This window comes from Octodon degus, unplaced genomic scaffold (genome assembly GCF_000260255.1).
Source record: "Octodon degus isolate 3935 unplaced genomic scaffold, OctDeg1.0 scaffold00177, whole genome shotgun sequence".
In the NCBI taxonomy this organism is placed as follows: domain Eukaryota; kingdom Metazoa; phylum Chordata; class Mammalia; order Rodentia; family Octodontidae; genus Octodon; species Octodon degus.
The window spans coordinates 4,357,877-4,369,287 of record NW_004524753.1 but is presented as its reverse complement, the minus strand read 5'-3'; the positions used below and the strand labels follow the sequence as shown (position 1 = coordinate 4,369,287).

General features: G+C 49.7%; 1 protein-coding gene across 1 annotated transcript in view; it reads right to left on the bottom strand.

The window, feature by feature from the left end:
* Window positions 1–1,028: 1,028 nt before the first annotated feature.
* The window catches only part of Sv2c (synaptic vesicle glycoprotein 2C), a 230,291-nt gene continuing 219,908 nt past the window's right edge, over window positions 1,029–11,411 (bottom strand). Inside the window, exons 12-13 of the mRNA XM_023703655.1 lie at window positions 3,129–3,303; window positions 1,029–1,395 (exon numbers count right to left, since the gene is read on the bottom strand). Coding sequence (XP_023559423.1) covers window positions 1,212–1,395; window positions 3,129–3,303 — 359 coding nt within the window. The 3' untranslated portion in view covers window positions 1,029–1,211. The remainder of the gene's footprint in view (window positions 1,396–3,128; window positions 3,304–11,411) is intronic.

The window sequence follows — 11,411 nt, the reverse complement described above, 5'->3', positions numbered from 1 at the left end:
AGGGGACATCTGTTCCCAGGATGCCCAATAGGAAGGTGAATGTCAACTTTCACCAAAAGGGTGGGTTGAGATTCTTCCTTGGAAAGCAGGTACCAGGAGAGGTACTATTTGCATTTCCAGATGGCTTTGGGCACGAGTTTCTTCCTAATTTGCAATTTATTACAATTAAGATGTCCACTAATATTCTCTAGGCTAGAGAAATCAGGAAGGCAGATGTAGTTTTCATTTTTGGGGTGGTTCTGGGAATTGAACCCAGGGCCAGTGCACGAAGACAACTAAGTCACTCGGTTGCCCAAGCTGCCCTCTCTCTACCTTGTGATCCTCCTGCCTAAGCCTTCCAGAGTGCTGGCATTACAAACCTGTCCCACCACACCTGGCTCAGAGGTGGTTTTAAGAAGTGACTCTCTTTCCTAGACGTGCTATCTGGCAGCATCCCTGGCGTCTGGGTTGCGGTGAGGACAGGGTAAATGGAGGCAAACTGACCTCAAGACCCCGCGAGCTAGGAGCACTCCACAGCCACTGGCACTGCTATGGTGCTTTCCCTCTGTGGTTTTAGAAGTTCAGTCAGGCTTTCCGACAGAAACCTTGCTTCTGCTCACTGGGTTTTGTGGCTAACTGCTTGAGCCTTTGCTTTTCTTGTCAGCACAGTTACCTTCATTGCCTGCCTGCAAGGGCCCCACCCCAGCCTGTGTGTACCACATGGTCTGCTCTGAAGGCTCTGCTGTAACAGCAAAAATTGCTGGGTGTCCTTTTCTAAGTAAACAGGAAATAGCACTCTGCTTTAAAAAAAAAAAAAAATCCTTCTCCTCAGCAGAACTGTAATAATATGCCAACATATATTTCCTGCTAAAGCTACACTCAGAGCAGGGTCTGTTTCTTTCAATAGTCTTTTTTTTTTTTTTCTTAGTATCTGAACCTTCAGTGAACAGCCTCTCGAGGAAGCCTGGCCAATGAGCACATTTTAGCAATTCTTCCGCTGCTAATCTCGGGGAAGCAGCATCCCAGGACAGATAACAATGCATGGAAAATAAACCAGCGCAAAACACATGGACAGGGAAGACGATGTGCATCTAAATGTCAAGTCACAGCAACAGGTTGTGTTCTGATATTTGACCACTTTTCTAGACAAGAAAAATCCAAAGCCTTGAGTCTATCCAGAGATGCGACCCAGGGCAGGAGAAGGAAGTGCACAGACGTGACTTTTGCTCCCGTCACATCAGGACCTGGGTTCGTGTGTCAGGCAGGCGCAGCCCCACGAGTCCTCCGCACACGAGTACGGTAGAGGCCAGCAGGATGGGGATGGCTTTGGTGATGCCCACCAGAGAGCCGAATATGAGGTTACCCAGCACGGCTGCCGCTTTGCAGAGTGCGTTCAGGAATCCAAAGCCTGTTGCCCTGTTGGGGAAGAAACAGTGATAAGGTTCAGCAGTTACTCCAGGTCCCCAGCATTCATCCTGCGTGGCAACTGTCTGACCCTGCTAGGGCAAGAGTGAAATGCTTGTTAGCTGGCAAATGTGGGCTGGCAAAACTCAGCTGTTGCTGTTGCTTGTTCCTGCTGCCTTCCGTAGCTTCTCCTAGCACCTCTTTGTTTTTTTCTTTTTTTAATTTTAGGGAAGGGTCTATAGAGTGTACAGGGTCTCACTACTAGATTGGACTCGTAGTGATCTGCCTGTTTACAGCCTCCCAAGAGCTGGGATTACAGGCGTGCACCACCATGCCTAGTCTCAAGTGCTGTCTCAGTGTGCCCTGGGGGCAGGGCCAGCACAGTAGGCCCGGGGATCAAACCCCTGTCCCTGCACCTGCTTGCAGGCACTTTAATCCACTGAGCTATTTGTCTGGCCCACCTCTTTGTGTTCTTATTCTGACCATTGGTTCCAATTCACTATGAACAGTAAGACAAAGGGGATTTCAGAGCCTAAGAGAAGTCTTTTTTGTCTTGGCCAGTGGTACTGAAAGAAAGGATCTCTTACATCAAAAATAACCTCACCCCATCCAAACCTTGCGCTCAGGAGAAAAGTAGGCAGGGAGCAGAGTTCATAAGAGGGACACATCTATCACATTCTCTCTCAGGGTGGGAGAAGGTGGACCCCTGCCTGTGAGCCCAGGTGGGGAGGGGGCAATCCGTACATTTTCACCAAGTGACTCCTCTGACACCGGGAAGAGTAGAAGAACCTTGACCTGGCTGAGCTGGTGACCACCAAAGAGCTACTAGAAGGAATCAGGCTGTAGGCCTAGAGATATTATTTTCTGGCTTCTCTGCATTCAAGATGGGTGTATGTGTTTGTGTGCACAGGGGATGAACATAGAGCCTCATGCATGCCAACCCTGTGTTCTGCCACTGAGTTCCAACTCCAGCCCCCACGTCCCATCTCTTGCCAGTCTTTGGAAAGGATAAAATCTTTTATTATTATTTTTTTTTTCAGGGTGAGATAGGGAAGTGGTAGACCTGGGGATTGAACCCAGGACCATGCATATACTAGACAAGCACCATACCACTGAGCCACCCCAGCCCTGCTACCCTTAGTACGTAAGTGATACCACTGTGGTCTTCTCGGCAAGAGGCTAAGTTTTGCGCATGATCATACATCTCACCTGACATCATAGGAACATGAATTTCCTTCTGAATTTCTGTCAATTTCCCTCCTTCTTGGCTTTCCCTGGGTACTCATGAGTATTAAGTGCAGGACAACTTTTGGATAGCCAGGGGCCAGAGAGATGGCTCAGCCGAATAAGTGCTTCCCTGGCAAGCACAAGAGCCTGAGTCCAATCCCCAGTTCAGCCAAAACAACAGCAACAACACAAACAAACAAACAAACAAACAAACAAAAAGCCTTTTGGATAGCCCTTTTCTCTAACCACAAAGGGAAATGCGTCTTATGTACTTCAAGGTTAAGCACTTAGCGTCTCTTTGATGGGTACATTTGTGTGGGTTTTCCTTTGGCAAGTTCTGCAACTACTCATCACTATTTGTCCTAGTCCCCATGCTATTTCTGATTGTGTGTGGGCCCCCTCAACTTCAGAGATTCGTGTGGTTATTATCCACCCCGCCCCCTCCCCACTGCAGGAAGGGATCCACCCTCCTGGCCGAGCAGCACGGGACCAGTCCCTGCATGAACAACTGCTCTGACGGAAACACAGCTGGCACAGGGGAGTAGTGCCGGGTTCTTCTTTTGGCCAAGATGCCCAGAAAGCAGACCGAGCCAGCTCCCTGGGGTGGCAGCGCTGCCAACTGTTCAGAGGGAGGAAGGAGCAAAGTGACATCTCTGATGACAAGAAACGAGGCTTTCTGGAGAAGAGGGTTAGCTAATTTTGTGGGGGTTTTTCTTAAGAAAGAGACTAGTAATATCAATAACTACCCCCAAAATGAGACTTAACAGACTGATGACTATTTTCAAGTGAAATTGCTTGGGTTATGTGGTTGGTACCAAAGGAGACTTAAGTAGAGGGACAACATGGTCCCTCTCCTCCCACTCCAGGGAGAGGATGGCACCTGGCTGAGAAGGCTATTTATGCTCTCTCCCAGGATTATTAAACCTGGGGCAAGGCAGATTAGGTTTATAACTTAGCTCATGTGGGCTCCTGTCTCCACAATGGACTTCAGGGATTGCTACAGCACATTTACTAAAACTGATTTTACATACACACACACACACACACACACACACACACACACACACACACACAAACACACACACACACACACGTGCATGTTCAAGTACTGGAGACTGAACAGGACCTGGCCCACTCTGGCCAAGTGCTCCCCACCCCTAAACTATACCCCCCCCAAGCATTTCCTAAACTTTTGTGGCAAAGTCTTGCTCAAGTGCCTAGGCCTGCTTTAAATTTAGGATGCTCCTGCCTCAGCCTCCCAGGCAGCTGGGATTACACGTGTGCATCACCACACCTGGCCATGACAAGCTAGCACCAGCTCACTAACACACTGCTGGTACTAGGGCTCCCTGTGGGTGGTGGACCTCCCATGAATCTTGACAAATGCACAGTGACATGTGTCTGTCATCAATGTCATACAGAATAAGAAACATCTCGGAGCTCCGTGTGTACCCTTCCTCCTCCACTTCCTGTCAGCACTGATCTTCCTGTCTCCATGGTGTCTCCTGCCTCCAAAGGTCACTTGGTTGAAGTAACACAGCCTGAAGCCCTGACTGGCTTCTTTCAACTTTTTAAAAACTCCAGTCCAGCTTGTGGATTCCAGATCGTGAACTCCCAACCCCATCTTACAGTGTATTCCTGGGGAAAGCCTAGTGTGCTTGCTGCTGATAAGAGAAACAAGAACGCGCTCCAGTCACGGAGCCATGACCTCTCGTATCACTCAGGACAGGCGATAAATTGTGGGCAGCTATCTCCTGTGTCACTGAAATTGTGACCAAGGAGGGGACAACTTGCCAAGCCATGAGGGCAGCAGGAGAGACGCATGCATCAGAAGCATCTGCTGCACGAGCCTTCTACAGAGACCATCAAATTCTTACTGCTTATGGGTCTCCCTCCTTTCCCAAGTGGGGGCAGAACTTCAGATGACAATCGGGACAAAGCACACAGCCTCCTTGCAATTATTCTGGCATTCAGAAAACACGCCTGGCCTGGCCTCAGATGACACAGACTTCCCTCAGTGTTCGCAGCTGGAGGCCTGATGCCCACTGCATCGGTTCGACCTACATTGGAGAAGTCACTTACACAGGGACTCGGCCCCAGGGCACCTGTTTTTAGTACAGTAAAAAGCTTTCAGTGCATGACTCCATGTTTTTACTTAAAGTAAGGAAAACAAAGACAAGTCACCTTGTGCTCATAAAGTCTTTTGCGGGTGGGGAGCTCAGAGTTTGCAAAGCCCCCTTTATTGCTCCTTCCCAGCAGAGTGAGTGCCTGCATTTTTTCTCAGACAAAAGCTACTTTCTTGCCTCTCCTTCCCAGCAAATGGCACACAGGAAAAATACAACCACCTGTTATCTTTCTGTAAGCCTCCTCCTTTGCTCCTCATCTCTCCAGGAAGAGCCCTTAGTTCTCAATTATTGTCAAGCTGCTTAAAGTATTTCAGGGCACCCAGGCAGGATGCTGCACACCTGTAATCTCAGCACCTGGGAGACCGAGGCAGGAGGGTCTTGGGTTTGAGGGGAGACTGAGGCAGGAGTGTTTTAGGCTTGAGGCCAGCCTCAGTTGCGTAGCAAGTTCAAGGACAATCTGGATCCTGGCAAGATCCTGTCTCAAAGAAAAAAAAGTACAGATCCCCAAACAGTCACTCAGAATCCCTCACACTCCATGTGGTGGCGGTGCCTGAGACCCATGGGTAGGGTGGTTTGTGGCAGCGATCTGCTAACCTGGGACGTGGCGAGGGGCATGCCCTCAGTGTAGCTGGTCGGTGGCTCCTTTCTGGGGGTTCACACTTTGGTGGGGTTTGCTTTATTTATGCTACTTTCTGCTTTTCCTGGAGGAGGAGGCTGCTAGCTCTTCCTGTGCAGACTGAGGCCAGCAGGGTCATCAATCACATCAGCCAATACCTTTTCATTTTTTTCTGGGTGAGGGTAAAACCAGCTTCCTGAGTTTTGTTTTGTAAGAAAAGGATTGAAGAATACTGGCACTTAGAAGAGTGCCAGCCTGCAGCAGGCATCCTGTGAGCTGTGGCCATCATTTGAAACACTGGTGGAATATTTACCCTACTGACTCATGAAATCATTAGAGAAAACAAAATTAGTATTGCATTCTGAAAAGCCCTGAGCCAGGGCAGATGGGGTGGCACATACTGTGACCCTAGCACTCAGGAGGCTGAGGCAGGAGTATTGCCTCGAGCTGGAGGTCTCCCTCATCTCAAAATGCAAAGAAAAAAGAAATGGAGTAAATCCAAACTGCTCATTACTGCCTGCTCGATTTGCCTGCTCCAGGGTAGCACGGGAGCATTCTAGTTTTTGTTTTCCTTTGGCTTCAACTTTGGAAGAGGAGCCTTTTGTGATAATGTAGTCAGATGTTTGGGAGAAGTTTGGGAAGGACTGTGCAGGACTCAGCACGGGGCATTTGGGAAAGTAGCGGCAGCCTCAAATCTAAAATGCATCGGTGATCTAAAGAGCCATCTGGGGCTGGGGGTGGCCAGTGGCAGTGCTCTTGCCTGTCATGTGTCATGCTAGATGTGCTGAGTTTTGTCCCAGCGCTGCAAAAAAAAAAAAATAGCCATCAGGAAGTCAGGGACTCGAAACAGAAGGAATTCCACTCATTTCACAGACAGCACTGCACATAAAGGCCACGGTCCCACGCTGATGGGACACAGTGGCTTCACAGTGAGCCCAAGGGAGCTGCAGGACTGAAACACGCTCAACGCTTCACCTGTTTTTGTGGTACTGGGAACTGACTACAGGGCCACTGTCACTAAGCCACATACCTAACCCTTTCTAGTTTTTGTTTGGAGACTGAGCCTTACTAAATTGTCCTGGCTGGGCTTGGACTCTGGGCTCAAATTAGCAATCCTGCTGCCTGGATATCTCAGATAGCTGGGATTACAGGTGTGTGCCACCATGCCTGTCCCCTTCATTAAGTATTTATGCACACATTGACCGTACAGATCAGGTCATCTAGCAGGCCTGCTGCGCAGGCGCAGGGGTGCGGCGCAGGCGCAGCTGCAAAGGGCAGGCTTCTCAGAGGGTGCGCAGGGCTGGTCCCAGGGAGTAGGAGTAGCTCACCTGTTGCAGAGGAAAATGTGAACATTTCCTTTTGTTTCAACTCTGGCATTGGGCCAGGGTGTGGCTTGCCTGGCTTCACCTGATTCAACGTACGCACTCAGGACTGCAGCAGACGCCCCCAAAGGCCTTTTGAGGGCCAAATGGCTGACCTCACGCCGACTCGACATACTTTTGGCTCCCCGAGGCTTCTGCTCACCTGGGCTGAGGATGGATTTCTGAGCACTGGGACGTGGATGCGTCTCACCGTGCTCGCCAGGCTGGGAGCTTTGGAAACAGCCCTGTGCTTGGGGTTGGGAAGGAGCTCAGTGGTGCAGGGTCCCGATGCACCGCAAGCCACATGGAAACCAGCATTGGGTAGCAACGCTGGGCCATGCTTTGTTGCCGGGAGTTTGGGCTTTATTGCTTTACTTGGGGCTTAAGTGTTGGTATTTTTTAGAATTACCAAGTGACATCCCAGAGATGTCTGCATCTTAAAACTGATTGGCATTCACTATTATATACTGAAAGACTTTACAAAAATATCTATTGTAGGCTACATGAGATTCTGTCTCAAATGCAAAAACAAAGCAAAACAAAATAAAACAACCCTAAATACAGTGCTCATCTCTCAGTCGCTGTGAGCACCCTTGCAGCCAAGCAGAGCCTCAGGAATGAGAGGCTTCCCACATTCGCTCTCAGGTCAGGTCGGCTTCTCGCCTACCCTCATCAATCTTTCTCTCAGCCCTCACTCAGTCGCCCGACTGAGCTTCACTGCACATGGGGCCAGGCCTGGGCATCCCCTGCTCTAGAATGATCCCGGTCTGGTCCTGGCCATGTCTGGAAGGGCTGAGTAGTCCCTGACACAATGGCAGAGCCCTACCCAGGGCAGTACCTGCCCGGGGCAGCTGGAGGTACTCGCTAAAGGAAAAGCTGACCTGAGGATTTCCAGAGAGCTTCTAAAAATGTTGGAAGTAAATTTATGTCATGGACATTTAAAAAATCTTTTTGTATTTATTTATTTACTTATTTATTTATTTATTTATTTACGTGGTACAGAATCTTGCTACACAGCTCAGACTCATAGTGATCCTTCTGTCTCAGCTTCAGTGCTGGGATTATAGTTATGCGCCACCATGCCTGGTTTCTGTGACTGGTGCAGCACACCCAGGGTTTAGGGGCAGGCAAGGCATGTGGTACTGGGGATCAAACCTGGGTCCATGCACTTGCCAGGCAGAGGCTTAGACTGTTGAGCTATCTTCCTAGCCTGTCATGGACATTTTAAGGACCACAGTTTGGGTGATATTTATGATGTCATATTATTATCCTGTTATTTTGGAGGGAAAAAAAAAAAACCAAAATACATTCCACATTCTTATCAGAAAAGACTGAATTGAGTTGCTCTCTATTCCTAAAAGGAAAATCTCCTAGGGGATGGGGGGCTGGGGCAGCCATGTCCTTCATGCAGGTAGGCAGCATCCTTACCTCTGTGAGCCTGGCTTCCTTCCCACACAGGTACCTCCCCACCCCCAGGCTCCAGGTTGAGCAGAGTCCCAGGACCCAGTGTGCCCTCCCCACCCTAGCCATCCAGGGGCTTCCAATTGCTAGCTCCTGTTGAAATCAGAACCTGTGACCAGACTGGCCACAATGGGAGCCTTTGTAAGTCGAGCCTTTGGGCCTTATCACTTATCTGATAAACCCAGCTAGGAAGTGAGGCCTGGGCCAGGATAAATAATGTGATGACCCAGCATCTGAAGGCCATTTGGAGTTCATCTGAGGCAAGGGCCCACGGACAGTGCTGTGTATTCAGGGTCCCGGGGAGCTTCGAGCTTCTTGCATGCAGACCTGGGCCTGCACCCCAGCCTTGTGCGAGTGGATTCCCAGGACAGTGCTCACTCCTCCACGCTACTGATGGAGCAGAGGGGCGGCAGGTCCTGAGCAGGCCCAGGTTGGCCTGGAACCACTGAGACTGGGAGCCAGAATAAATGTTACCCCCTCTTCAGTTGTTTATCTCAGTGGCTGGCGATAGCTCTGAAAGCTGATTCTCACAGGGCCCAAGAGCCGCTTCTACTCCACTCTGCTTCTCAAGCATCCAGACACAGAATGGTCCCTTGAAGGACATGGGAGGGATGGGGGGGCATACAGGTGGCCCCAGGCAGAATATCTCTGTCTAAACAAGCACAGTCTTTAGGAAGGAAAGCTGTTCTGACCTCAGCTTGTAGTTTCAGGGGTATCAGGACTGGCCAGGAGCAGTCGGGTGAGCAAGTGAGCTTTGCTTTCAGATTCTTTCTGAGATTCCATGAACTGTGAACCCAGGAGGGTGCAGGATGGAGAAGGCCAGAGGCTGGGTAACAGCCAGGTACACTGAGGGAGGCCTCCTGGGCTGGGCCTAGGGCAGAAGGCCAGGATTGGGGGTTGGGGCTGTCGCACAAGAAAGAGAGATGTGGAACCCCGCGGTGGCCACACGGTGGCAGCAGAGTCAGGACCTGACTGCAGAAGGCCAAGCAGGTGAATCCACCACTGAGCCAGAGTGCCAGGCCTGTACGGCCCACCCAGCCACCTCAGGACTTCTGGCGGGTTTCCGCAAAGAAGGGGGAAAGAACAGGGGAGTCAAGGACAAAGACAGTGAGCAGTGCTAAATCCCATTGAACCTATTTTGTGTTCTTTCCACTGAAGACTCCAAAGAAGAGGGAAATTTTACCTGTTTCCCCCAATTAAGATAGGAATGTCTTAGGGCCAGCCAAATAGCTCTGTGGACTAAAGCTCCTGCTTAGTCAGGCACAGTGGTTGAGGTTCGATCCACGGCCCCCAGGGGTGCACTGAACCAGAGATGGAGATTGAGACTGGGGGTGCTGGCGGCCACCTGTAATGCAGCTCTTGGGAGGCCAAACACAGGAGGATCACTACGAGTCCAATGTCCATAGTGAGACCCTGTAGACCCTGTAGACTCTTACTAAAATACAAAAAAAAAAAAGCTAGGAACCCCTTAACACGGGTAGGGGTGGTGCTCTGACCCTGACGAAGCTCAGGCAGTGGCAAGTGCCTTTTGCTGGAATCTTCAGTGCTAGTCACAAAGCGTCCCCCAAAATTTGCTGGTGGCAGGGGCTAGGGAGTGGGGAAAGGACAGAGAGGAGCAGTGTCCTGGCCAGTGTGTTTCATGGCTCTTGTTTCAGACTTCAATTTCCCACCAATCAGAAGACCCTCTCACTATTAGAGGCTCATGGTCTAACCCACATCTACGGGCTGCTTACTTTTTTGGGCATGAGAAGAGCTAAGTGTCTAGGGGTGATGTCAAAATTGTTTAAAAATGCTATACAATGACTTGACCATTCAGTGTTGCCCTGAACGTCCAATGCCCATCAGTTTTGTCTCCACTCTTTGTTTCTTTCCTTGGAATGCTTCTCAAAAATAATCCTGTCTTCCAGTTTCACAATCAAGGACGCATGCCTGACCCAAACCGCTGGGTTCTGCGATCTTCCCACCTCATTCTGCTAATCCCTGCACCACAGACTCTCTTGCTTCTTTAAGGCCAAACCGGAGAATTGTGGGTCAGGATGAGGAGGATACTGCATGGGCCACGGCAGCTCAGTCACAGCAGATGTCACTCTGGGTCACTGGGAAACTGGCCTTGGCTAAAGTTGCAAGCTGTGACCACAGCTGGGAGAAAATTTTAGGATCAAGACAGAGGTGGAGGCCTGGGAGAACACATGGGCGGAGGGCCTTCCTTTCTGTGACTCTACCTTAGTTGGTCAGGACTCCTCACCTCAACCCCAGACTATTTCTGCCCTTCGGAACTTGGGCCAAAGGATGATGTGGACCAGCTACAAGCTTTTACTGCCAAATTAACTTGCCCAGCCTTGCCACAGTGGGAGCCCCGTTTCTGCAGATCATAGCATCTTACTTAGATGCAAGCATAGAGCCTGGCTTTTGTTCTCTCATCCAGCCTGGGTTCTAGCCCTGCAAATCCTTGTGTCCTAGCTTGATATCCTAATCTTAGTTTCTAGATTTTCTTAGTCCAGATCTGAGTTTTGTTACCTAGAAAATTCATGTCCAGACTCAACTTTCTGTCTCCTCCAATACATTACTTCCATGCGGGATTTTATGCACTGTTTCCTTTTTACTTGAGCTCTCCCAGGCCCCTCTAATCTACTGCTTGATTTTGGAATCATCCACAAGCCCCGTTTCTAGGAAAGTCATGACACAAGCATGCAAGAGAAGGAAAGGCAGCAGGTATCTTCAACATGCGTGTGTACACGCTGCCCAGCTGCCCTTCAGCCCTCTAGTCCTTAGAGCCAGGGCCACTCACTTCTGAGCTATAGACTTAACCCTTTAGGGGCTCAGAAGGCAACTGAACCCCGAACCAGGGGAAAGGCAAGGTTGCTCAATGTCAAATCTGGGCTCATCTCAGGGTCTGCTTCACCTCGAGTGTGACTTAGGGCCACTGGCCTGGGCTTGATGCCCGTAGGTACCTATCTGTGCCCCAGGGTCATGGTTTTCTACCTTAACTTCCAGTGCTAGTACAGTGATACACTCTCCATCCTCATCTTTCTGGCCCATCATTAATAGCTATCTCATCTGGTTATTCCTGCTTCCTGGAGGACTTTCTTGTTTCTCTCTCTCTCTCTGTTTTCTTTTCTTTCTTTCTTTCTTTTTTTTTTTTTTTCTTTTTTTTTTTTTTTTTTTTTTGTATGTGCATTGTCCTGGGGTCAAACCTAGGGCCCCAAGTGAACCAGGCAAATGTTCCACCACTTCATC